This window comes from Podarcis melisellensis (assembly GCF_964234715.1).
Source record: "Podarcis melisellensis genome assembly, chromosome: 7".
NCBI lineage: Eukaryota > Metazoa > Chordata > Lepidosauria > Squamata > Lacertidae > Podarcis > Podarcis melisellensis.
This window is the reverse complement of record NC_138539.1, coordinates 53,146,981-53,173,109: the sequence shown is the minus strand read 5'-3', so window position 1 is coordinate 53,173,109 and position 26,129 is coordinate 53,146,981. Positions and strand designations below refer to the sequence as shown.

Here is a 26,129-nt window from a genome sequence, read left to right as displayed (position 1 = left end):
CCTTTACCTTTACTTGTTTCAATATCACTATGTGTCTACAATGGGGACACCCACCTTACTGTTTAATAGCTAAGTATTGTCCAATGGCTAGGTCAGTATTTCATACAAAATTGATAGAAAAATGGGTGTTCAGTCATATTCAAAATCAGTTTTTCAAATGGTGTCAGTGGTCTAATTGCTTGGGATTTAACTGTTGAACTTGAGATAAGACATAGAATCCTACCATGGGTGCATAGTCCTACCATGGGTGTAGCCAGGATTTTTTTTTTGGGGGGGGGGAGGGCAGGCCTATTGTTAGGTGGGGACAGAACATCAGTTTGCTATGTCTTTTTATTGAATTTTGTTGATTTTGAGGGGCGACTGCCCCTCCTGCCCCCCATCCCCTGGCTAGCCCATGAGTCCTACCCTCCAAGCAGGAGAAAACAAGCATGCTCCCTCTTCCATGTGACAGCCCTTAAGGCACATTTGAAAAAGGCTATCATATTTGTCTCCCCTTTTCCATGCTAAACATACCCAGCTCCTTCAAGCACTCCTCATCTGATGGATTAGTAGCCCAATCACATTACAGGGTGTTGTTGTTTTTTAACAAGATGCCAGGAAGACTCTACTCTACCTGCCACCCCAGATTTTTGAAATCTGCTTGGAGTCAATCTCTGGCCTGGAAAAAAAGCCACACACACTTTGCACACAGTCAGATTTACTCTTTCTAGCTGTTACTTTCGTTCTTATGGGGCTGAACCCTCACAAGATTTAACAAGTTCTGCAGGCGAGTCCAGGGCAAATTGTGCCTCAAATTGATACTTAAGGCCAAGGGACACAGGTTCATTATCTGCACTGGCATCATGGATAGTTGGGAAAAACCTTCGCTAATGCTTCTCTCTGAGGAATAGCACCGATTTCTATTTTTATTGTAAAAAAAATTGCAGCTAAAATCACCTGGGGGGGGGGGGAGGGAAACCGGTGGCATGATAAACAAGCCATTAGCACAAAAGGCCCACTCTCTTCCACAGTCTCCCCTTTCTCTAGCTTTTCAGCACCAACTACTCGGCTCCGCAGCAGCTGCACCAGCTGAGCTGTGAGAAATATATATATTGCAGCCAATAACAACTGATGATAACCTTGACTGCAGCATATATCATCATGGCAGCCTTTGGCTTTGTAAAAGATCCGCGAGCGCAGGATTCCCTTGATTGCAGGAGGTGGAGAGGGAAGAGCGGGGGAGAGGGAGGAGGCGAGAGCTTAATTGAAAGTTCATCCTCCTCCTGTTCTCCCCGGGAATCCCGCTCCCGATGCTCTTTCTCTAACCCAAACAATCCAACCACGTCCACAAGGCACGCTCCATCCCTTTAATTCCGAAAACCCCGTAGAGAGCATTCTGTAGGCAACGGCAGCGAGTGCCACTAGGTGGCGCTCGCCAACCACTTTTGGAGTTAGGCCGCTCTCTGTTCCGGCCAATATAACGCGCCTCCCTCCTGTCCTCGCACACCTAATTCCAGACTTGATAGGGTATCCCTGGGAAAAGGAAAAAAAATAAGGGGGGGGGGGCGCAGGAACCAAAGTTAATAAGGCATTTGCGCCTAAGCAACCCCTGTGTCCTGAGGTTTTTTAAAGCGACAGCCCCCGTTCCCCGCTCACACGCTACAGCTGCCCCTCTCTGTCCAGACCAGAAACGGAACTTCTGTAAACGAGCGACTTCCACGCCTCGGGACCGTGGCTGCTGCTTAGTCTTTTCCCGATATTTGCCAGCGTTCTTCTTCCGTGGCCGATCTTGAGATTTGACGGTGGTCTGTGCGCAAGGGGAGGGCGGGGAGGGGAGGAAGAAGACATGTGGAGATCTACTTCTACCAGCTTCTGAGAGCGCGTTTCTTTTAAAGAAGAGCCAAAAAGGATCGCTTCCTTCGTTCTGGGTGAAATTCAGCCTATGCCTGGCTCCAGGTAGCCGCTGCTTACAGGACATCAAGCGGGGGAGATTGGCGGGGGGGGGGAGAGAGGTGTGTGTGCGCGCGCTGGAATTTGTCCAGGGCAGATCTGGGTTGTGCGCGCGCGTGTGTGTGTCATGCTCGGGTTTATCTGGTGTGAGAAGCAGTGGCGGGTGTGAATGTGTCTGCGAGAGGGTGGGAAGGAGGAAGGGAGGGAGGGGGTGATCTTGGCAATGGGCGGGAGAGAACGAGGCGAATCCTGTCTCTTCTGCTTGCCAGCCTAATCTCAGCTCATTTTCTCCAAGCAATACAACTTCGCGAACGGCAACCTAAGCCAAGCCCGACTCTCTTCCGCCATGGACCCTCCAGGTAAACCACCGCGCCGCCAGCCCCTTTCATTTTGATCCATTAAAAAAAAAATCCAGGTGGAGATAAAGACGGGATAGCAAAACTAGGAACTCGTAGGGTGGTGTACGGGAGCGGGGGGGGGGCGGCGGCGTCCTTCCTGATGGGCTTTTTAGAAAGGGAAAGCGATGGAACGGGGTGAAAGGGGTTCGTGTTGGTGACTCGACTCAGGTTCAACTCTTCCGGAAGAAACTCGGGAACTTTGCAGGTGGTACCCATTGCATTCCCCACGAGAGTTTAAGGCACGGATTTGCTAAAACTGGACAGGGATGCGGATCAAAGCGGAAACGGCCTTGTGGACCAGTTGTATGGAGGGGAGGGGAGTCGAAGTTGGAGCGGAGTTTATCAGCAATTCCGAGAAAGCAGACATCTCCGAGTCCGGTACTGGGTGGTTACATTAACTCGCGTTCAGCAGAAGCGCTCCCTTCGCAGATTTTAATTACAACTAAAATCTAAGACGCGCTTGTGTTCAATGTTTTTTAAAAAGTTACATCTGGATGGGAGTATAGAACAAAAATGCCTAAGTGCTTTGGGATCGAGATAAAATGTCTGTGGTTATTGCCACAGCTTGCTGTGCCTGAGGAAAGAGGGAAGCAGACAGGAGGCTGGGAGTTTCTTGTGTGGAAACAAATCGTCTGCACCTCTATTTGTGGTGCGGGAAAGAGGTGCCGAGGGACCTCCCAGGTTGCTTTCCTTCGATTCCTGGCAGTGGGTGGGCTGGGCTGGGCTGGGCAATGAGCCCAGGCTTATTCAGAAGTGCCATTGTTTTCCTTTTAAAAAATAGAGTCCGGCTCTTGCAACAAGCACTGCACAAGGAGCGAAATATTGAAAGAGCCCGCCCCACCCCTTGCGACGCCCTCAGCTCTCGCACACACTCCAACGCGGGAGCTTGTGTGTCACTGTGAGAAACAGGGTGCTGGACTTAACGGGGCCGTTGTTCTGATCCACTAGGACCTTTCTTAGGTTATGTGGTGACACGTTCCTTGGCGGGAAACAGAGCGCAGCTCGCGCCCGCCCCGTCAAGGTCTTTTTGCCCGGTTCGCCTTCTGCCGTGTGTCTGAGAGGAGCCCTGTCCCGCTCCCCCTCATAAAACAGACACCGAGTGGGTTTCTCCCCCCCCCCCCAGGATGGACCTCGGGAGAGTCTGGCACTTTTTGTGAGGGGGGGGAGGGGGGCGGGCTGAGGAGCTGGACTTTCCCGCCGCCTCACTTGGCTCTCTTTCGCCCCGCAGGCTGCAGCGCGCCTCCCGCCTTCCTGTGAGGCCGCCGAAGAAGCGCGAAAATTCAAGGCGGCGCCCGCTCGTTTCCCGCTCGCTGAGGCGCCCAGCCCGGCCGCCCTCCAGAGACTGAAGGCAGCAGCGCCCGGCCGTCGCCCTCCCGCCGCCCCCTTTGGACTCCGCGGCTGGACGGACGGGCCCCGCTGCGGCAAGACATGGCCGGGCGGCGGCTGTGGTGGCGGCGGCGGCGGGGGGCGCTGGCGGAGCCCGCGGGCGGCTACTCCTGCGTGGCGGCGGCGGCGCTGGCCCTACTGCTCCTGCAGCTGCCCGGCGGCAGCCCGGCGGTGCCGGCGCAGAACGACACGGAGCCCATCGTGCTGGAGGGCAAGTGTCTGGTAGTGTGCGACTCCAGCCCGTCCGCCGACGGCGCCATCACCTCGTCGCTGGGCATCTCCGTGCGCTCCGGCAGCGCCAAGGTGGCGTTCTCGGCCACGCGCAGCACCAACCACGAGCCGTCCGAGATGAGCAACCGCACCATGACCATCTACTTCGACCAGGTCAGGCGCGCCAGCCCTCTCCCCCCTCCCTCGCGCCTTTTCCGGCCTCTCCTGGCCGTAGCCCCTCCCTCAGGTGACTACGCCCCGCCCAGGCGGCGCCGGCAAGCCAGAGTCTCCTCCCACCTGCCCACTCCTTCCCCGCCTCTACCTTGCACCTCTTTCTCCAGGTAAACCCTTCCTGCCCCGGTCAGTCTGCTCTGGCGCCCCCTGGCGTCCAGAAGAGCCGCTCTCCACTTACTTCTTCCTCCTAATTCCTCGCCTTCTCCCGTTTCACACTTAGCCCACGTCCTTTGTTTACTGTCCAGCTTCACTCGTTTTCCTTCCAGTTCTCCCCACTCCTAGCCCCATTGATCTGTCTCCTATTGATCCCTAACTCCCATCTTCTATGCCATCACTCTCCTTGTCTATCCTTTACCTTGTTGTTGCCTTTTAGTCATATCCGACTCTTCGTGACCCCATGGACCAGAGCTAGTCCTGCTTTATTACCATTCCACCACAACTCCCTCCAGCCATGTCCTGTTCAGCAGTGACCCCCCTCTGGCTCAAGTTCTTTTCCCAAGAGCAATACATGGCCACTAACTGATGGCCCCTGCCTCTTCTCCACCTTCAATATTTGTTTTGATCTTTCTCCATTCTTTGTGATGCCCTTCCTGCATCTTCACACCTTAGCTAACTGTAGGGTTGCCATATGTCGTCTTTTCCCAGGATGCATCCTCTTTTTTCATGGGTAGAGTTGTCTTAGTGGTCCCTAGTTAAATGTAGAAGTCAGCAAATGTGTCCTCTTTTTTGCTCTTCAAAATTTGGCAACCCTAGACTGGGCTTCTTCTAATGCCCTCTAAGTTAGGGATGGAGAGCTTGTGCCCCCCCCCCCCGATGTTGTTGAACTCCAACTCCCACCAGCTCTAGCCAATATGGCCCAATGAACAGGGATGAAGGAAGCTGCAGCCTGTCACTATCAGGAGAGTCACAGGTTCCTCTTACCTGTTTTAGTTCCACCTTAGTAATTCACTGTCAGCAGTCTGACAGTACTTGTGGCTCATCAACTTCTCTATGAAACAATAGCCATCACTTCCTTATTTTTCTATTCTGATGAGTGTCCTTTAAGTACCCCATCTAATGTTGTAGCTACCAACAAGGTATCTTTGGGGGGCTCCTCAGTCACCCTGTTTTGAATAATTATAACCACCAGTCACCCTGTTTTGAAGAATTATAAACAGCAGTCTGTATTGCCAACAATATAACATCCAATTCCAATTTCTCCAGAGAGGTGGCTCTGGGATTTCCTGCCTTCCCTTATCTAGTCAGGCAAACCAGACAGGCATGCATAGAGCAGCAGCCTGGGGAAATCCGCAGAATTTGGGTGTAGTGCAGTGAGGGGACAGTGAAGGCACTGCAAGCTTAAGCTTTGCCTCTTGGCTCATTTGAGGAAACCTACATGCTTTTAGGATTGCTCTGTCTTATTGTTCCAGCCTAGGAAGAAAGAAGAGGGATGCACTGGGATTTTATATAAAACCTTCCAAGTGAAAATCATTCAGGTCATTTAGACTTGTTCAGCACAGATTATTTGTTTCTGTTTATGCATCCATCTGTCTGAGGATTGCTTTCTAATCATGATTACATGTGTATTCTATTATTTACCCATTGTGTTCCCCAGCTATTATAATCTTCTAGAAAAAAAATATTTTGACATAGATTGGCAGAATTTTTTTTTGTAGAATAATACTATTGTCACCTTGCTTGTAGAACTGTATAATGCTAGACACTATATACATACCGTTTTGTTTATAAAGTTTTTTCCTCCCTCTAATTCCATGATGTGTTGCCTTAAAATAAGAATTGTAGTGTTGGTTGAATAACTTAATTTTTTTTTAGCAATGAATGGGATTCTAGTTTCACAAATTCTTCTTCTTTCACACTTTTGTATATGAGTTTTGAATCTGGACTAGATGAGCTCTGAGGTTGATAATCTTATTTAAGAAGGATAGCCACAGTCTTTCACCAACTTCTGCATAGTTTTTACATTAATTTGTATATATGCGTACACACACAGCATATTGTGATACATCCTAGAGATTCTGAACAAGGATGTACCTGGCAGTCCAAACAGAAAAATAACCATAAGAGCCAGAATCTGTGGCATTGCACCACTGAGCTTTGTGTGCAGTCTTAACCGTTCTTTGTTACAGAAAAGACAGCAGGAAGCTATGAGAGCTCTGCTCAGATGTAATAATAAGACCCCAGGCAAGTTGTTGCAACCAGTTACATGGGAAGACAGATTAGGCAGAAGATTTCAGATCTGATTCTGTAGGTAATGCAAATATCAATCATGCAAAGAACTGTAAACATATCTTTGGAATGTTTTCTAATTCTAGGCCTGCCATGAGGTTGCCAGCCCTCATTTACATTTCTTTAGTTTAGTGTGACTTGCCTTTAGCCATAAGGAGCCATATTGGAGCTTGCAAATTATTGGGATAAGTCCTTTCCTCGTGGTGGTGGTCATTACCTTTATATCCTGCCTTTCCTCCAAGGAGCTTCAGGTGGTGTACATGGCTCTTGCTGTAATGGTCTCCTCCCCATTTTATCACCACAACAATATTGTGAGGCAGATTATGCTGAGAAAGAGATGGTGACTCGCTCAAGGTCACCCACTGAACTTCATGAGTATTTTAACCTTGAATCCCAAGTACTAGTCCAGCATGTTAACCACCACACTAAATTGGCTCTCTCGTGGATTCATTGCTTTCTCCTTCTTTTGTTACTCTGCAAGAGGCCTTTGAAACATTCATAACTTGGCTCAAAAGACCATTTTCCATTACCCTAATTGGCAAATTGCACTCACTTTTACCACTAAGTCCATGCACTAAGTTCTCTGCGGGTTAAAATGCATCTTCCATACTTCTTTGTTCAAGCCTAATTGAATTAGTCCCTGTGCTTCAGGATGGGGTAAAGAGACAAAAGAGAATGAGGGGTGTAAATTTCAGAGAGGGGGGCGTTACTTATTTAAAATTTGAACTCCCTCCCACCGTTCCATCACATGTGGCATGACTAAGTCTCATTTTGTTCCGCATTAACATCACAGGCCCCAAGAGAGACAATTAGTTTCAATACTGTTACATGAAAATGTAAAATCCTGGGCGGATTTGTTTAATGGGATCTTTTCTCCCTTCGTTTTGCGTGTCTCTCAGCAATGATACATTACATTTTCTCCTCTGCTGTGAAGACACAGGCTGCCATCATGATCCTTTCATTCTCTCGAAGAGGCTTTGGGTGCACCACTGTGAAAATCAATCAGCTGTCTGAACCAATCCTTTTAAAACACCTTGGAAAGTTATTTCGTTTCCCTGCAGTCCGTTTTAATTGTGCAGCAAAATGCCTGTGGCTTTGCACTGCTTGGGCAGCCGGTCGAGAATTCTCCCTGCCTCTCCCCCCACCTGACCTTCCCCATAATGAAGGCATGACCTAATTCCCCCCTCCCCTTTCATTCTTCTTTTCTCCAGGTATTAGTTAATATTGGCAACCACTTCGACCTGGCTTCCAGTATATTTGTAGCGCCAAGAAAAGGAATATATAGTTTCAGTTTCCACGTTGTGAAAGTATATAACAGACAAACTATCCAGGTATGTACTCTTCACTGGGGAGGCAGTATTGTTTTGGTTTTTTTTGCAAAGTAGCTCACATAAAGGCTTGTGACATTTGAATATAAAGCAAAACGTCTCAAAGGGGGAAAAAAAATCATGCAGTTTCTGTTATATTAATGTGATCTTATTTCAGCAGAGCATTTTATGAATATGCTATTTTATCCATAAACTGCTAGATACACCTAGTTCCTTCAGCCAGCATTACAGTCCCTCATCCCCACACTGGGCTAGCTGACTGGGCCATTTGGTAGAGAAAGTACAAGTGTATCAGTCTGAGCCAGGTTTGGAGCAAAGTGGTGGGTCATTTTGACCTTACACCCCCTCCCACTGCACGAGATATGTCCACCGCCTCCTACTCTGTTTCCCCACTCCCATTTGGGATCCCTGCATGTGGGAGACTCACTTATAAACTGGGTTGGAATTTGGTGTGTGTGTGTGTGTGTGTGTGTGTGTGTATGTGTTATACTGGGATGTAACAATGCAATTTTTAAAACAACCACTGTGCAAGACTGCTGATGTCGAATTTCTTTTGAATTGTAGGTAAGCCTAATGCAAAACGGCTATCCAGTGATTTCCGCTTTTGCTGGAGACCAAGATGTCACCAGAGAAGCAGCCAGCAATGGGGTCTTGCTCCTTATGGAAAGAGAAGACAAAGTGCATCTCAAACTGGAGAGAGGGAACCTCATGGGAGGGTGGAAATACTCAACCTTTTCCGGCTTCTTAGTCTTTCCGCTATAAAGGGATGTCAAGGAGAAGCCTGATTTGCAAGCTGGAACAAGGATCAAATCATTTTGGAAAAACATACACACACAAGATCCCTCCTCCCTCTCCCAGAACTTGGCTAGACACGCCAATAATTCCAGCCACCCAGTCAGACTGCCATCAGAGAATAATGACAAACCTTCTAGATGCCACTGTTTGCTTTGACTCTTGACTGTTCCTCGGGAAAACCTGCAGCCCCGATTAGTTTTAGATGACAGTGATCTTTAAAAGAAACGAAATTATCAACCTGAGCAATTTGTACCTGTGATTGTAAAGTCAATTTTGGATTTTATTGTTGGGATCATTGACTTTCCTCCCTTCATTCTGTTTCTGTTCCTGTCCTGAAGAGACATGCTAACTGGGACCACATAAAAGTAGTCCAAGGCTTACCCTCAAAGCCGGAAGAATCTGATATCCAATGAAGTGTTCCTGTGATGCTTTCTCTTTTTGTGTTTGTATAGCCTTAAAAATATACCAAGACAAAAATAAGAATGGCTTCAATTTCAAACCTGTATCTTCTGGGGAAGGGATTTTATTTATTTATTTATTTTGGACATTACTGTGTCAAGAAGTGCTTTATCCAGTGAAGCAAATTTTGCACGATTGGAAACTACTTTATTTTGTGTTACTTGTGTTTTCCATCATCATTTCCCCCCTCTTCTGACTCTTTTTGTGCTAAAGAAGCAAGCTAGATCGATCAATAAGATAAAGCAAGCATATATATGCCCTGTAACTTGCAGAGAAACTAACCAGTGAACTGTTCTGCTTGCACTATTCAGCTGATCTAATGGAAGCATTTGTGGAGATCGAGGAAGACTTTGCACAATCTGATCCTTGAGTTACATTCTGGAAAGGAAATGACATTTCTGAATTGGTCTGACATTTCTAGACGCTGTTCCAGAAGGCTGTGAATATCTTCTTTGAACATACCGTAAATTATTTTTTTGCATTACTGGGAGTTCATTGGTGCTTTCCTGATCTTTATTTGATGGATTTACTTACTAATGCTTGAATATGCAGTGGCTTGGCCTCTTTGAGTGTACCAACAAATTATCTTCCCTTCAAATTAGGTAAAAACAGATTTGCAGTGAACTTGCCAGGATCCAACATACATCAACAGTTGCTGTTAGTATGTGTGACAAAATCAGGGACGTCAAAAAGAAAGAAAGAAAGAAAATGCTCTGAAAGCTTACTATGGTTTATGTGGTTTAGCTATGAATACAACAGAAATTGTATATTTTATTTTATTTTATTTATTTTATTGATGCTTCCCTGTTAGCATCCAAAGACTTTTGAGTAGTCTTAATCCAATACTGTATACCATAAAGGTCATTGATTCCAAATGATAAAAGAAGAAACCTCAGGTTGAATTCCAATTCACCTTCTATGTGTCAATGTAACCAAAATGCTGATGAACTTTAGATTCAGAATAAATGGGGTTCATGTCCAACTTGGCTTCTTTTTCACTTTCATCTAAGTGTCAAAGGTGACTGTGCAATGCAGGAAAAGTGCTCAACAGTTGATTCAAGGAAGTCATTAGTGAGATTTTTTTAATAAAATGTTGAATATATATATATATATATATATAAAATTGCTAAGCAGCTGGGTAGCTGGGTGGATGGGGATTTTATTTATTTCTTGTATTAGTTCATTTCCCCTTTCTCAAGGAACAAATGAAATGCAAATGATGTTTGCAGAATACAAACAGTAAACAGATTGCATTGCATGTTGGAATTATGGTGGACATGTTTTCATTGTAAAATTATCATTAAAAGGTCACTGTCAGTTAAAGAATATTCTTAAAAACAATTTCTCTATCTGTGTTAATTATAGCACTTTCAATTTTATTTTTTTTAAAGAATATTTCTAAAACCGGTTTGTGTTTTGATCTCACCACTCACCACTATTTTTGTTTCTCAACTGCCTGAGAGGGTCCAGTAAATCTAGCTAGTATTGGCTTTGTGTTTGGAGTTATTTCTAACTCAAACCCTGTACAGGTGATTCCCTACCATGTGCAGCATTTGATAAGAATCATATTTCTTTTGGGCATTTCTGAATTTGTGTATTTCATGTTTGCATACAGCTTTGCATGCATGGAGTCTGGTATATGTAAGGCCCTTTACCTTTGCTTTTGTGGTGTGCAGACTGTATGGATAGGGCCCAGCCACATTGGAATCTATGCATGCAGCTTCCTATGCCAAGGTGAAGTTCAGGGTTGAGAAAGGTGGGATGGTACAACCTCAATCCAGTTCTATTTATAGGGAATGTCCAGACAGGGCTTTAGTTTCCCTTGCATTATAAAATAAATTGATTTTCCCCATTCCAATTGCTTATTGCTTTGTGGGTTCCCTCTGTCCTGTAAGCAGCGTTTCAATACGCTCCGGCTTCCGTCACGATATTTTGTTGTGCCAGAAGCAGTTTAGTCCTTCTGGCCATATGACCCGGAAAGCTGTCTGCGGACAAATGCCAGCTTCCACGGCCTGAAAGCGAGATGAGTGCCATAACCCCATAGTCACCTTTGACTGGACTTACCGTAACTTTCCAGGGGTCCTTTACCTTTTTTACCTCTGCCCTATATTTAGTGCCAGTCTAATGAGGCAACTTTAAAAAAACTAATTTACATTTTTTCAAAAAGCAGTTTGTAGGGATTGCAGGTAATAGTGCATCAAAATTCTTTTGCATAGCATTTTACTTATGTGCACACCGTGATTTGGTTAAAAGAAAACAAATCTGAATGCAACTGCAGGAACGATCACAGATTTCTTTTTTTTTTTTTTTGAAGGATATAAATTGTAAGCAATCTTTTACAGTGTGTCTAACGCAGAGGAAGGAAATAAATGAATGCAATTCAAGTACAGAAAACTGTGGCAAATTCTGTAAAATACAGATACTTAAGAGAGGGACAATAGATCAGTTCTGCTTTGGAAGCAACTAATTAATTTGGTGTTCTACAATTTCAGGATAAATTTGGATGAGGAGAATTTAAGAAGCATTTAAAATGCATTCATTTTCTTCAGCAATGTATTTTTTATTGCAGCTACTGTAGAAAAGACTTGAACCACAAGTGGTGTAGGTGAGTCAGAGTTTGAAAAAGCAGCTTGGTGCAAAACCATTTATGACAGGAAAAGGTTGCTTTTTATGGAATGAGGGCCATGCCCTTTATTTCTCCTTCACTATATAACCAAATTATCAGAATAAATAAATTACCTATACAGGCATGACCAGAATGTAATTTTCTTTATTATGAACAGGATATGTAGACAGGCAGATTTTGAATTTTATAGGCTATACATAAATCCATGAATAAGTGATACTTCTGGGTGCTATTTTTTAAAAATAAAAAATGGATGTTAACGCTGTCATTTCCTAAGTAGCGAGGCATGTTTGGCTTTTCTTGTTTTGCTGTTAGTGGCCTGTCTTGATCGGTCTCTTACTGTGTCAGAAATTCAGCCCCACACCACAGAAGATGTGTGAAAGTGTCACACAGCCAGATAGCTGCAAGTTAGGAGACCAACCATATGCAGCTCATTTATGCTGGAGATTTCAGGGTTGGTTGGGAAGCAAGAACCCTAATTTATACAGATCCAATTCTAGCTTAAGGAGGCAGGATGGTTTGGTCTAGCAGAATTATTTTCCCATGTGGTGCTGGTGAGCAGTGGCATAGCTAGCTGCTCGGGTGCCCGGTTCAGGGGCGTGTCCTGCAGCCAGGGCATGGTGATCTGCACTGATGGGGGTGTGGCAATCCACCCATGGGGGTTGGGCGAGCCTCTCTGATGCTTGAAGCCTCTCCGCCGCCTGCCCCTCAGCTGTAGGGCAGTTGAGGGAGAGGCAGTAGGCAGAGGGAAGTCCCACGCTGCCGTTTCAGGCAGCGTGGAACCTGCAGGTGCCTAAGCCACCTCACCACTCCTGAAAAGTTTCGTGAGCCCAATTATTATTTTTTAAGTCATTTTGTCACACACACACCCCAGTGATGACATCCGGGGTGAACCGCACCCCTCACAGTCCCCTTCTTCCGCCACTGCTGGTGAGAGCCTCCCTCACTGTAAATCAGATTGTCATGATTTTATGTGATTTAATTGAGAGCTTGCTGTTTGTTGAACAAAGATAGCTAGTTCAGCATTGATTTTGAGAATGCCTAGGCTGAAGTTCAGGCCGTCTATGATGCCATTTCTTTTGACAGAGCTAGAATGTGCGTTTTTAAAGGAAGCTTTGCCCATAGCTACTTGCTCAGAGCATGTAGCAATTTCTTTCAGGTAAGTATCACAGAAGGGACACTGCTCAGGCTACTCTGAGACACAAAGGGTACAGACAGGTGGGTAGACTGGCAACAAAAGAGTGAAGTCTATCATCTGAATGTGGCTACTGGAAGCCCTAGCATTTGTCATTGAGAAGGAGAACACGAGGTCCTCTCTGAAATAATTTATATGTATTTATAACAGTACTTCATCCTACCTGAATTTGCCATGATCCATATAGTTTGGATGTCATCTCAGCTCCCTAATCATATCTCCAACCTTTGGATAATTTAGATTGTATTGAAAATGACCATATGTTGGCTCTCTGAATCATTATCATCTTATCATCTCCAGTGCATGCATGGGCTTGTTCAGCTAATATTGACAAAACTGTTCTGCAAGAGTGTGGATTTGTGATGACCTCAGTGTGGCTGCTCTTTGGGGGTTGGGGGAATGAACGTGTGTTATTCTCCCGTAGAGTCACATAGCTATGCAGGGAACAGTCAGTGGAGCTGTCAGCTAACAAATCAATTTTAGTTGATTAATCATCTGCTTTTAGGGCACATATTTATTTCTGAAGCTATTTTGCCTATAGTGTGTGACAGTAATAGGGAATGGAAAAACAAAATATTATAGGTAACCTTTTCTTCTAAAACAAAACATTTAAAATGGCCTTTTCTTCGAAGGATTATTGATAGTATTTGTTGGTATTTTGTAAGTTACCTTGATTTCCTTCAATATCACAACTTGGCACCTGTTATCAAAGCTCTAGGAACAGGCAGTCCATCTATTAAATGAGGCAAAGTTTGCCTTACAATTAGGCAAAGTTTAGATTATTAATTATACCAATTAAGGCATTGAGACTGCAGTTCTGTACACAGTTACTTGGAAGCAAGCCCACTGAACTCGGGGGGGGGGGGGTTCTTACTTCTAAGTAGTTATGCATAAGCATAAGTAGGCAAGCTTGCAGCCTGAATTTACACTTCTACAATAATTACATATAGTAATTATTATTAGGAAACTGATTCTTAGAAACATTCATTTAGGTCAACATTTTATATATCTGTCCACCAAAGAAACTAGTCACCTCACCACAAAGCTGGATAATAAAGAAATAACCTGCTAGCTATTCTGGATAAATGAAAGCAATTTTTGGACAAGAATTTAAGATTTTATGCTAACGTTTGAGTATATGTAACCAAATTATTCAGAACTGAAAGTTCAGATTTGAGTTTCGGTTTTCTGAATTCAACTTTCTACTTCCTTTCCCCCAAATTGTGTTTTAAATCCCATTATAGACCAATCAGAAAGCAGTAGAATTTTAAATATTACTTTCATCTTATTTTAAACTTAATTTGCTCTGAGTTAAGGAAAGGGTTGGTGAAAGACCAGCTAGCAACTGAAAAAATCACTAATATTTGTTTGGATGACCAAGTCCATAAACTTGTTAAAGCAGAATTGGTCATTAAAGGTAATCATGCTAAAATGGTTCAGACAAAATGCTCTGGTGTTTAACTAATTTGTGACTGAAACCATAATAAACTGTTAGCGGTGTATTAAAATCTTCATGGCAAATCTTCAGAATTCAAAGCAGCAGGTAAACATAATTTTGTTGTGCAATAATCAGTGCTGCTTTTAAGGGATTATACCGTTATTACCTCAGCTAATTTAACTGTGTGCACTCTCTTAGCTTGCCTTCCTCAAGTGTAACTCATAAGATCAGGTAATTAGCTTTAGTGTTAAATTAACAGCACATACTTGACACCTGTACAGGGGGTTGCTCTAATTAGTTAAGGTCCCAATGATTATGCATGTTCTTAAGTACTTATACTTTTAACAGTGGATAGAAAATAGTCTTATACATATATGTGTTATATAATGAAAATACAGAGTGTTTGTGGGTGGGTGTGCACATAGCTGCTAAATTTTGTACAACTTTGTAAAAAAGTTGCATTTTTTACATTTTTCTTAGAGTGTAATTGTGCTAACCTACAAGAAGAAAAAGATGCCACTGCTGAACTCGGTATATGGAATCTGTATTCTGGATCCGGTACGAATGATAGCTCTGTTTCATCGGGTTCTGAATAGAGACTGCACCATCCATTTAATGAAGTATCATGTGACCTTAAATAGTCAGGGGTTCCCCACAAGAATCCTGGGAACTGTAGTTTGTTAATGGAGGAGAGTTGTGCAGGAACCTCTTTTTCCCCTCAGAGAGCTACAGTTCTCAGAGTTGTTTAACAATCTATTCCTCTTCCCAGAGAAGTCTGGGAATTGTAGCTCTGGGGGAGTCAGGGTCTTCTAACAGCTCTCATCACCCTTAATAAGCTACAGCTCCCAGAATTCTTTGGGAGAAGCCACAACTGTTTAACGTGGAATGATACTGCTTTAAATATATAGTGCAGATGGGCTCTGTGTCAGTCGTATTTGTCTGCAGCCATTTCCTGATTTCTTTAGGACAGGTGGCATTTTCTGCACATATCTGAAAACATGGTTGAGTTATTCTGAAGCAAGCTAGCAAATACCTTTATCCATAAAGTGGATAAAAAAATGGATTTAAAAAAATGACGATGATTATATTTCTTTCAATTTTTTGAACTTCATATTGATTTTTTTGACTAGATTACCTTTCGGTCCCTTCGGAAAGTCTCCTTCTGTGAAAAGTGTTATTATCCACAGAAACTAGACTCACCTAAATGTCTGATCGGCTGATATGAAGGGTTGTACTATATTCTCAGTTTCTAGGGGGGGAAAGTTTACACTGGAGTAAGGAGTAGTGGATAGTGAAAGGAAATACAAAATAATAAAGCTGTAATTCACAATCTACCTGTGAATTCATTTTTTTAACAAAGTTATCAGAAATATAAAATACTTCTTATGTTTAGGGAAGCTTTTAATGTTTAATAGGTTATTGTATTTTAGTGTTTCGTTGGAAGCCACCCAGAGTGGCTGGGGAAACCCAGCCGGATGGGCAGGGTATAAATACTAAATAATTATTATTATTATTATTATTATTATTATTATTATTATTATTTACTTCCACATTGTCTACCTTTTCTAAAATATCACATCTTGTATATATAACAACCAGGAAGAGGCTATAAAGTAGAAACAAGATTAAATATTAACCAAAAGGTAATCTGATCCACCCACTTCATTCTTTTTACTACAATAAGAATTAGAAATTAAGTCTGGCAGCATAAATAGTTTGGCGTTCTGTGCCTACTGACAACAGGCATGTTCCTCTGCCATATTCTTTTCAGGATCTGCTTAAATCATTTTTGTTTAGGAAAGCATTTCTAGATAATGGCATGTTTTAACCTCTTTTTAGTCTACTCTTATTTTAATTATCTTTAAATGTTGTTAATTACTTGCTTTGCAGTTTTTATTGATAATTTTAACATTTTCTGTAAACTGCTTAGAGGCAGTATATAAGTTTGGTTAAAGAAATAAATAACTCTAAGCATTTATATCACCCATATGCAATTTTCATCCAATAAACCAATAAATCCAGCTCTTAATTTCCCAACAATAATAGTAGGTGCATCTGTCTATCCTCGCCTCCCAATTTTAGATCATCCAAAATTTTTCTGTCAATCAGAAAGAATATATTTACAGTATTCAACTTCGTTTCATCGCAGCATATTCACTGCTGTCAAGGGGATGCCTACAGTTTTGCAAAATCTGGGCTGCATGAGTATTCTAGTGCAAGCGACCTCCAGGCACATCTGGGGAAGTTGGGGCCATGACTAAGGCAAACAAGGGGAACTGGCAGAGCAGTTTTAGTCTGAATATTTGAAGTCTTTTAGGAAGCACAAAGAAGTGCAAGTGAAATAGTCGAACTGCTCTGTCCCCATTGGCAAATTAAAAAAATAGTCTAGTGATGAGGGATGGAAGGATCTGCCAATTTCAGTTGCCTCACTTTCTCATTTTTCCAGTCATAAATTGAGTTTTCTACAAAATTGTGATTATTTCAAATAAATAAAAAATCCTCAATAAGCATATTTTAATATGCAGTTTTGACTAGTGTACGTTTCTGCAAGCAATTTCCCCATATCTAATACATTTTGGTATATTATTTCCAGTAATATATCACTTTTTATGCACACTTTTTGGAGAACTGCATTGCAAAATTCAGCTGAGTGTTGAATTTCCAACAATGGCTGTGTGTCAGTTATATTATTTTGGAAAGTGTGAATGTGGCTTTATATGTGTACTGAATTCAATTTCTCCCCCATCCCTGCTGCTACCTGGATTTCTGCTTCTCTGTGTGTGGATCCTGGTCACCACTTGCTTCTAAACATCCTTCTTTCCTTTTTCTACAGACTTCTCTCCCTTGATATTCCCAGCTTCCCTTTTTACTATCATTTCTCATTTTCTCTTCTTTCTTTTATTTCCGTGTTCCTCTTTTTACATAGTCTTCTTAGACCCAAACCCTTCCTGGGTTCTTCTATTCCTCTTTTTCACAATTCTCCCCCAGAATTATGCCCCAGAATCAGGGATTCTCAGGATACTGCACAAGAATCTGAATCAGTGCTATGATTCGGTGCTATGACTTCACAAATTGTCCTAAATGATTGGTTGGTCCTTCTTCTGTAAATGTTATTATGCATAATACTCAATGATAGGCAAATGTGGGGAACAGTTTTGCATCTTCTCTCTCAACCCACCCCTCAGAGATTAATTTTTCTTCTTCTCTCTCAACATGGACTAGAACCTATCATCATTATGCATCTTAAGAATTTGCACAAGCAGTTGCTCCTCAGTCTGTTGCCCATTGTAGCATCAATTTTGATGTCTGGTTTCCAAGCACAAATTTTCTCTCTACTTTGCAATTTTTCTCTTTAAAGAGGAGCACAGATTCTATGTAATTGGTGTAAATGTGACCTTTCATTATGTCTCCTCCTAGTCAGTGTCCAGTTCCTTTTTTCCAAGTGTATGTTTATTTATTCATTTATCCCCAATTTTATTTTTGCACCTAGATACACAGAAGCAATTGTTGAAACATTAGTAAAATACACACACACAACTTTGAAAGGTTCCCAGAGATGGGGGACCTCTGCTCCTTCAGACATTGTAAGACTATATTTGCCATCATTCTTGACCACTGGACCATGGGTAGGCAAACTAAGGCCCGGGGGCCGGATCCGGCCCAATTGCCTTCTAAATCCAGCCCGCAGACAGTCTGGGAATCAGCATGTTTTTACATGAGTAGAATGTGTCCTTTTATTTAAAATGCACCTCTGGGTTATTTGTGGGGCATACGAATTCATTCATTCCCCCAAAAAATATAGTCCGGCCCCCCACAAGGTCTGAGGGACAGTGGACCAGCTCCCCGCTGAAAAAGTTTGCTGACCCCTGCACTGGACATTCTTCCTGGGGTTGAAAGGGGGTTGTAATCCAACAGGATTTGGCAGCCACAGATTCCCCATTGCTGCCATAAACAAAGTGGGACAAACAAAATGAAATTATAAGAGTGTTGGCCTGGGAAGAAAACTAATAGTATAGGGGCTTCCACACACAAGGACCAAATTCATCCAGTCTGTTATTAAAATCCCCGATGAGCCCATCACATACAGTTTCTCCAAACATATTAACGTAAAGTTACTTAAATAATAATATTGACTTAAAGCCAGGAATGAGAAGAAGCACAAAGCACTTATTTCTGTATTCACACTTCCCCTAACCCAGATCCATTCTGAACCAGTCAGATACAGCTGATGCTTGCACCATAACATGCTTCAGGTAGCATTATTCAAATGTCCTCCTGTTGATTTCACATTAAGGACTGCAGCACAGATCGATTTGATCTTCTTTGTTTGGTTTTGTTCTGCAATTTCCATGTTCATGCTACAACAGGTTTCTTCCCTGGCATGTTATGTTCAGTGCATTCTTTGCATGGGCTATTTACACAATTTTCCTCTCTTCGTGTTTTTCAGATCTTTGTTTGCATATCTTGAAAACTGTGAAATATTCGCGTAACACAGAGATATTTGTCATGGCCAGATTCATTGACTGAAATGAATTCAAGAGCATACAGAACTGATAAGGAGAGAGAACTGGGTTGTATCACTTCATACATTAATTTATTTAGGGGGATGCAGAAACATGAAGAACCCAAAGAGCATGCTAACAAATTATTCTTTATACTGAGTCTTTTGTTGCCAGTGCACATTGTCTGGTAGTAATGCTATAAAGAACTTACTGGATCTATCTGTTCAAAACAGCTGACCATAATAAGTTCATAAGCATGCACTGCATATGAGGAAACTGATCCACCTTATTTCTTTTTTGGGTACCAAAGGGTGTAGAACAGCCTTTCTCATATTTGGTTCCCCAGGTGCTGTTGGACTACAACTCCCATCACCCCTAGCTACTAGGACCAGTGGTCAGGGATGATGGAGGGCACCAGAATGGCAAAGACTGGCTTAAAATATTCTGAGAAATCAAATGAAGTCAACAAGAATCTCTTCCTCCCCTTCTGAACAGATGTCTGACTTCTGACAAAGGCTATGTACACCTTAGCTTAAAACACAGCCAGGTCATTTTCCCTTGCTGTGCTTCAAGTCTTCTTTCATGTTGCTACACAAATTAGAGGGGGTTGGAAAGTCTTCACTGGATCAAATTACCTGATTGTTCCCCACTTGCAAACTCCTGTTCTTGAAGCTGTCACCTGCACACACACAGTTGCTCTTCTCAAATAGACACACCTCAGCTTAGCTGTGCAGTGAATGTCGCATAGGTTTTGTTTTTGGAGTGAAGCTGGTTTAAGGGGAAACACATCAAACACCAGGTCCCCCCCCCCAAGGAATGAGAGGACAGCTCTGCGTATGTGCACAGGGTCAAAATTCAGCAGTGGGAGCACACTGGCACCAGAGTATATGGTAGCGTGTACAGAGCTTAAGTGTAAGAAGAGTTGACTGAAGTCATTTCACTCCTCCATCATAGGCTCAGGTTGTATATATGTGTAAATCAACAATATATCGCAAAGACATGACAGTCTCAGTTGCACCTCATCCCAGTGGCCCTGGAATCTTGCATCGTTTTGAGTTTGGAATGGCATGTAATAATATATACAAATTGCACACATTCAGGTCCTCAGTGCAAGGTCCCTAGGCACGCAAACAGTGTGTACATACACACCCTTATATGTGTGTAAGCTCTCTTCAGATTTTCTGTTGAACAGGGGGATTCAAGGATGTGATGGAATAGCGAGTGCAATTCTAGTGCTTGCTCCGTGTGCCCTCTGAACACATGAATACCATGAGCTGGATCAAAAGTTCCCCTTTCTTTAACAGAAGGAATCTGTTTTGGATCCAGCTCCATGAGAGAAGGACAAGAGTTGCACTGAAAGCAGAGTTTGTGGCTAATTTAACTGTTTGTTACTAATTTGTTCCGCTGCTTTCATTGACTACACAATCCAAAATATTCTGCAGGTCTGTGTTGTTTCCATGGCAAATATTGTGATTATTGAACAGCCTAAACAAAACTTGTCAACTTGTCAACTGGGGCTGAAGGGAATTGTAGGTCAAAACAGCTAGAGGGCATCAAGTTGGCAAAAGCTGCATTAAATACTAATAATATAGCAAGTCAGGTACTATTTCCAGAACCACTTTTGGGGATGTCTGAGTCATGCAGAATACTTTCAAATTCTGACTGAAATAACTTGTAGGCGTGTATCTAAGAATTATATGTATTGCCCGGGAAACATTTCTAATGCTAGTGACTTCATTAATTCCTCAAATTACTTATTGAGGCTACAAAGTTTGTGTCATTCACTCAAAGGAACAGCTGATAGAAATGTCTTTGAAAACAAACATTTGATATAAAATGATTTAAGGAAAGCTAAGCACCACAGTCCATAATAAGGACCACTCTTTAAGCCTGCTCAACATCTATGGGCTGTATTCGACCAGTTTATACTCAGAGAAGGCCCCTTGAACTCAGTCAGGCATGGTTAGTCCATTGCCTTCAGAGGGTCTCTTATGAGTATGGCAGTCAGATACAGCCATATGGATAACTCTTTGTTGAATTGGTCCTCTACTGGTCCCCTAATAGGGACCAGCCACTCTATCAATATCCCTGTCAGCCTCATAATGATAGGATATGAAATTTCATAGACCAAATGCATGACAGATTGATGCCTGGGAAATGTTTGTGAACCTATGTATCCAAACGTATAGTATAATCCATAATTATGAATAATGAGCATCTTTCTCATCTCTTTTTGGACGACGGACAAACAGAAGGACTAATTCTAGCAAGCAAACCTGTTCCCATAATAAATATTTCAATCAGCTGGCAGTTGCCTTTCTACCTCTCTTCGTATTGACATCCTCCAACTGTACTTTTCGCAAGCAGATTTTCTTTTAAAACCCTGCTACAAAGAAACGGTAGCTTGTGTGTCTGAGAAAGCGAATGCATGTGAGAAATGCTAGGAATAATTAGGCCATCTGGCACTGTGAATCCAACAGTAGAATGTGATCAATGGGCTGTGTTTCTCCGTCCACAGCATCTCATTTACAATGGCACCAAAATGAGTGACAAAGGACGGAGATATGATGAAATCATAACACATCATATCAGCAGGCATAAGGCACACATCAAATTGGCAGATCTCCCAAGGGAAACCTCCCGTGCTCATTATGCTTCCCTTTCCTCCCCCTCCCCAACTTGCCACTTCATTATTTAGAATCTTGTCTAGGGATTGTCTAGCTGGTTAGATAATATATCTCCTATCGACTTCCGGTCTAGCGAGACTCTGAGCCAGGCGGGGATCTCTTCGCTGCGGAGGATCCCGAACTCTCCGGGGGAAAATAGGGGTGTCGCAGGGCGCAGCGAACCCCTGAAAAGTATCTGCAGGACGATACGGATACAGAGGTTCCCGTGGAGCCGAAACGCTGATCCCCGGCCGTCAGGTAACTCCGTTTTGGAGCGAAGAGCACGGCGGGGGGGGAAGCGGGCTGAGGGAAGCCATAACTGCCTCTGGGGAGCGAAGCCCCGAGCCTGGAGGAGGAACGCTAGATTCTCAGATAAAAGGACAATTTCGAATTAAAGAAGGAGGCTGTACAAGTTTGATTAAGCTAAAATTCGAGTTGGAAAAGAAGAATTTAAGAGAGCTTAACTTCCACCCGAGATCGCATTAGACGCAGAGCGCTAAGCAAAGCGGAAAAAAAACGTACGAGTCGCTAGCGGACAGAACTCTCTCTCCCTGAAAACTTTCTAAAGTGCTGGATATTAAGTAGCAGGGGAGGAAGGCAAGGGGAGAGCCAAAAGAAACAATATAATCTCTGGACGGACTTTGTCCCTGTTTCCCCAGCCTGTGACAAGGTAGAAGGAAAGAAAGGATAGTGCGATCTTTTGAAAGTACTGCGTGAGAGAAGATAAGAGAAATAAGAGACGCCATTATTTTCCCCACGGTCAGCACGTACCAGGAGAAGGAGGAGGGGATAAGAGGGGGAGTGCATGACAGGGGGTTTACTACCCAGCAGAGACGTGGACAAAACAAAATATACTAAAGGTTCCTCCCTATCTCCCTCTCAGAGAGAAAATCCTTATTAGAACACAGCGGAGATTTGAGATTTGGGGTGCTCTCCTCTTCTTTTGCCCTTTCAAGACACTCACTCCCCCCTGGCTAGCAGGATTAACAGCGCCCTTGCGGTAGAGGAGGAAGCTGCAACACAATATACTATTGTAATATATCACTACTTTATTTATTCTTCCTACCCACCCGACTCATCGGAACTGGGTTGGAAGCGAAAAACAGAGCGCTGTCTAAGGGGCTTCCGGAGCCTCTGGAAAGTGATTTCAATCACGGCCAAAAGGAGTTAGCCCAATTGAGGGCAAGAAGATAAAACAGGATTGGAAGACAGTGAAAGGGGGATTAGCCCAATTGGGGGCAAGAAGACTCAGAAAGAAAGAAAAGGGAACTGGGGTATCAAATTTTGGAAGTGAAGTTTGAATCCTCATATTTAACGGATTAGCCTAATTGGTGGCAAGAAGTAAGAAGACTAAAATCGGACCAAATTCGCAAAGACTGCAAACTTAAGGAGACAGTGGGAACTGGAATATAGACTTCCTCATTCTTTTTCTAAATTGAGTTTTCTGTTGGGGGAGGGGGGAGTTGGTTCTCCGGGAAGTGGGAAGAAGGGAAAAACGGTATACTGGGTTTAATTTAAACGGTTCAGCGGAATCAGACCAAAATCTCACAATGTCATACACGCAGAAAAAGGTAGGGGAGGGGGGGACCCCAACTGAAAGAAAGGGGTCCAAACAAGAATCTGATTTCAGAGCAGAAATATTAAAAATGTTCAGTGAAATTAGACAGAGTGAAAAGAACTTAGAATCAAAAATTGAACAAGTAGACGCAAGAATTGGAAAAATGGATAAGAAAATAGATGAGACAGTAAGAGAACTCAAAGGGCAAATTAAGGAAGTATCTAAAAGAACCCAAGCATTAGAAGAGGGGATGAAAAAGATAAAAACGGAAATAAGAGAATTAAAGCGAGAAGAAGATAAAACTAAGATGGGACTCCAGGAGACCAACAAAACCCAAGAAGAAATGTGGGATGCCATCTCTATGAGTGAGCTTCGACAACGGGAAGCAAATCTGAGGATGAGAGGGATACCAGAAACGCAGAATGAGAATATCAGACAAAAGTTAATAGTAGAGCTGGCGCGGTGGCTGGAACTCCAGGAAGGTGAAGTAGCAAATATGATATCGAACGTCTTCAGAATGAGGGTTAAAACAAACAAAGCGAAGAAATATCCAGGAGACTGCCTCATAATTTTCAAAGATAGGGACATGAGAAATTTGGTCCTTCAAAAAAATAGAGAAAAAAGGCTAATTATAGACGGTAGCTACACAATCATTTTCAAGGACATTCCAATTAGATTATTGAAACGGAGAGACCCCTATAAAGCAATAGTCCAAACTCTCAAAAAGAATAATATAGAATTTAAATGGGAGTTCCCCGAGGGGATCTCCTTTTTTTACAAGAGCAAAAGGCACAGACTGACCAATCCGCAAGAGATAAGTAAATTTCAAAGGAAATACAAAGAGCTGACGGCAGAAGAGGAGGAAGAGGATAAGGGCGCATCAGGAGGAGAAGAGACAAAGAGGAAAAACAGCCAGAGAGACGAGGAACAGGAGGAAGAAGAGGCGAGAGAGGAAGAGGAGGAAGAAGAGGAGGAAGGCATCTAAATACATTTAAGTAAAATAATATGGCTTTAAAAATCTGGAACTGGAATGTGAATGGCTTGAATGAAAAGAAAAAACGCAACAAGGTGGAACAATTTTTAAAGAAGAAAAACTTAGACATAATTTGTCTACAAGAGACCCACATCGCAAGGGGTCACAGAAGGATCCTGATTAATAAGAGATTAGGCAATGAATTTATATCCTCAGATAAAAAGAAGAAGAGAGGAGTGGTAATGTACGTCAAAAGCAAAATAGAAGCCCAACAAATATTCAAAGACGATGAAGGAAGAATGATGGCAATTCAGATCAATTGGCAAGGTGAAAAAATAATAGTGGTCGGGATCTATGCGCCAAATGATAATAAATCCGAATTTTACAAAAAATTGGAGGACAAACTATTAGAATTTGCAGACCAAAAGATAGTTTTGATGGGAGATATGAACGGGGTGGTCTCCTTAGAAATGGATAGACTAAGGAATAACAGCTCAAAAGAAGGGAAGTTACCTAAGTCTTTTTTTGAAATGATAAAGAGCTGTAATCTAATAGACATCTGGAGGCTGAGATACCCACTAAGAAAAGAATTCACATTCTACTCCGACCCAAATGAATCTATGTCCAGAATTGACCAAATTTGGATATCAAATGAGCTGGCACCGAGAATATCCCAGGTAGAAATTCAACCAAGAATAATCTCAGATCACAGTCCTTTGGAAATAGAAATCAAGAGTTTGGAAGAAAGATCGTTTAGATGGAAAATGAGCGACTACTTATTGGATGATCAAAAGGTAATTGAAGAGGCGAAGAAGAAATTGAAAGAATATTTTGAAGATAATTGGGACAAAGGAACGAAGAAGAGTGTGGTCTGGGACGCAGGCAAGGCGGTGATGAGGGGGTACTTTATCCAACAGAACTCGATTAAAAGAAAGAATAGAGAAAAGGAAAAGAAGGAACTATTAAGACAAATTATGGAAAACGAACAGAAACTGATAAAAGAGCCAAATAATGCCAGAATCAAACAAAGTATTAAAGTGTTGCAAAAGGAGTTCGAAATGATGATAAACAAAGAAGTTGAATGGAATATTAAAAGATTAAGACAAAAGAATTTTGAATTTGCAAATAAAGCAGGGAAGTGGCTGGCATGGCAGACTAAGGAAAGAAAAGAGCGAAATACAATAAACAAAATAGAGGTGGGTGGAGAGGAGATAACCAACCCTAAGGGGATTAGGAAAGGATTTTTGGATTTCTACAAACAACTGTATAGAAGGAAAGAAAAGAACAACACAAGGAAAATAGAAAGATATTTAAAAGAGAAAGAAGTACAGAAGATTCCAACAGAGGCACAAGAGAGACTGAACACCCCAATAAGATTGGAAGAGATAAAAGAGGCAATCAAAAAACTGAAAAATGGAAAAGCCCCGGGACCAGATGGCTTTACAGCAAGGTACTATAAAGAACTAGAGACAACTCTGATACAACCAATGAAAGAAGTGATGAATATGATTTTGAAGGAGAAAGAGATTCCGGAGACGTGGAGAGAAGCACTCATAACATTTATTCCAAAAGACGATGCAGATCTGACGCAAGTCAGGAATTATAGGCCAATCTCCCTATTGAATACGGATTATAAAATCTTCGCAGGGATACTGGCAGAAAGGCTGAAAAAGGTTTTACAAGGAATTATACATGAAGATCAGGCAGGCTTCCTTCCCGGCAGACAGATGAGAGACAATGTGAGAAATATTGTAAATATTATAGAATATCTGTCTGCTAGGAATGAGAAGCAGGCAATGCTAATGTTTGTGGATGCTGAAAAAGCATTTGATAATGTATCATGGGACTTTCTGCTGAAAAACATCGAACAGAGGGATATGGGCAACGATTTTTTCAACGGAGTAAAGGCGATATACACGGAGCAAAGAGCCAGATTGATAGTAAATAGTGTGATTTCAGAAGAAATAAAAATCTCAAAAGGCACTAGACAAGGCTGTCCACTGTCCCCATTGATATTCATCATGGTTCTGGAGGTGTTACTAGACTCAATAAGGAAAAAAGAAAGAATAAAAGGGGTGGCGGTAGGAAAAGACCAACATAAAGTAAGAGCCTTCGCAGATGACTTGGTGCTGACGGCTGAAGATCCGCTGGAGTCAGCTACAGAAATATTGGATGAAATTGAGAAATTTGGAGAGGTAGCGGGGTT

At 42.5% G+C, this 26,129-nt stretch overlaps 1 protein-coding gene across 1 annotated transcript; it reads left to right on the top strand.

Annotated features, from left to right (window-relative positions):
- Window positions 1-3,749: 3,749 nt before the first annotated feature.
- On the top strand, window positions 3,750-9,947 carry CBLN2 (cerebellin 2 precursor). The gene is made up of 3 exons (XM_081919952.1): window positions 3,750-4,097; window positions 7,595-7,714; window positions 8,276-9,947. The coding sequence occupies exons 1-3, from the start codon at window positions 3,756-3,758 to the stop codon at window positions 8,471-8,473; spliced, it is 660 nt and encodes a 219-aa protein (XP_081776078.1). The 5' UTR covers window positions 3,750-3,755; the 3' UTR covers window positions 8,474-9,947.
- Window positions 9,948-26,129: the final 16,182 nt, after the last annotated feature.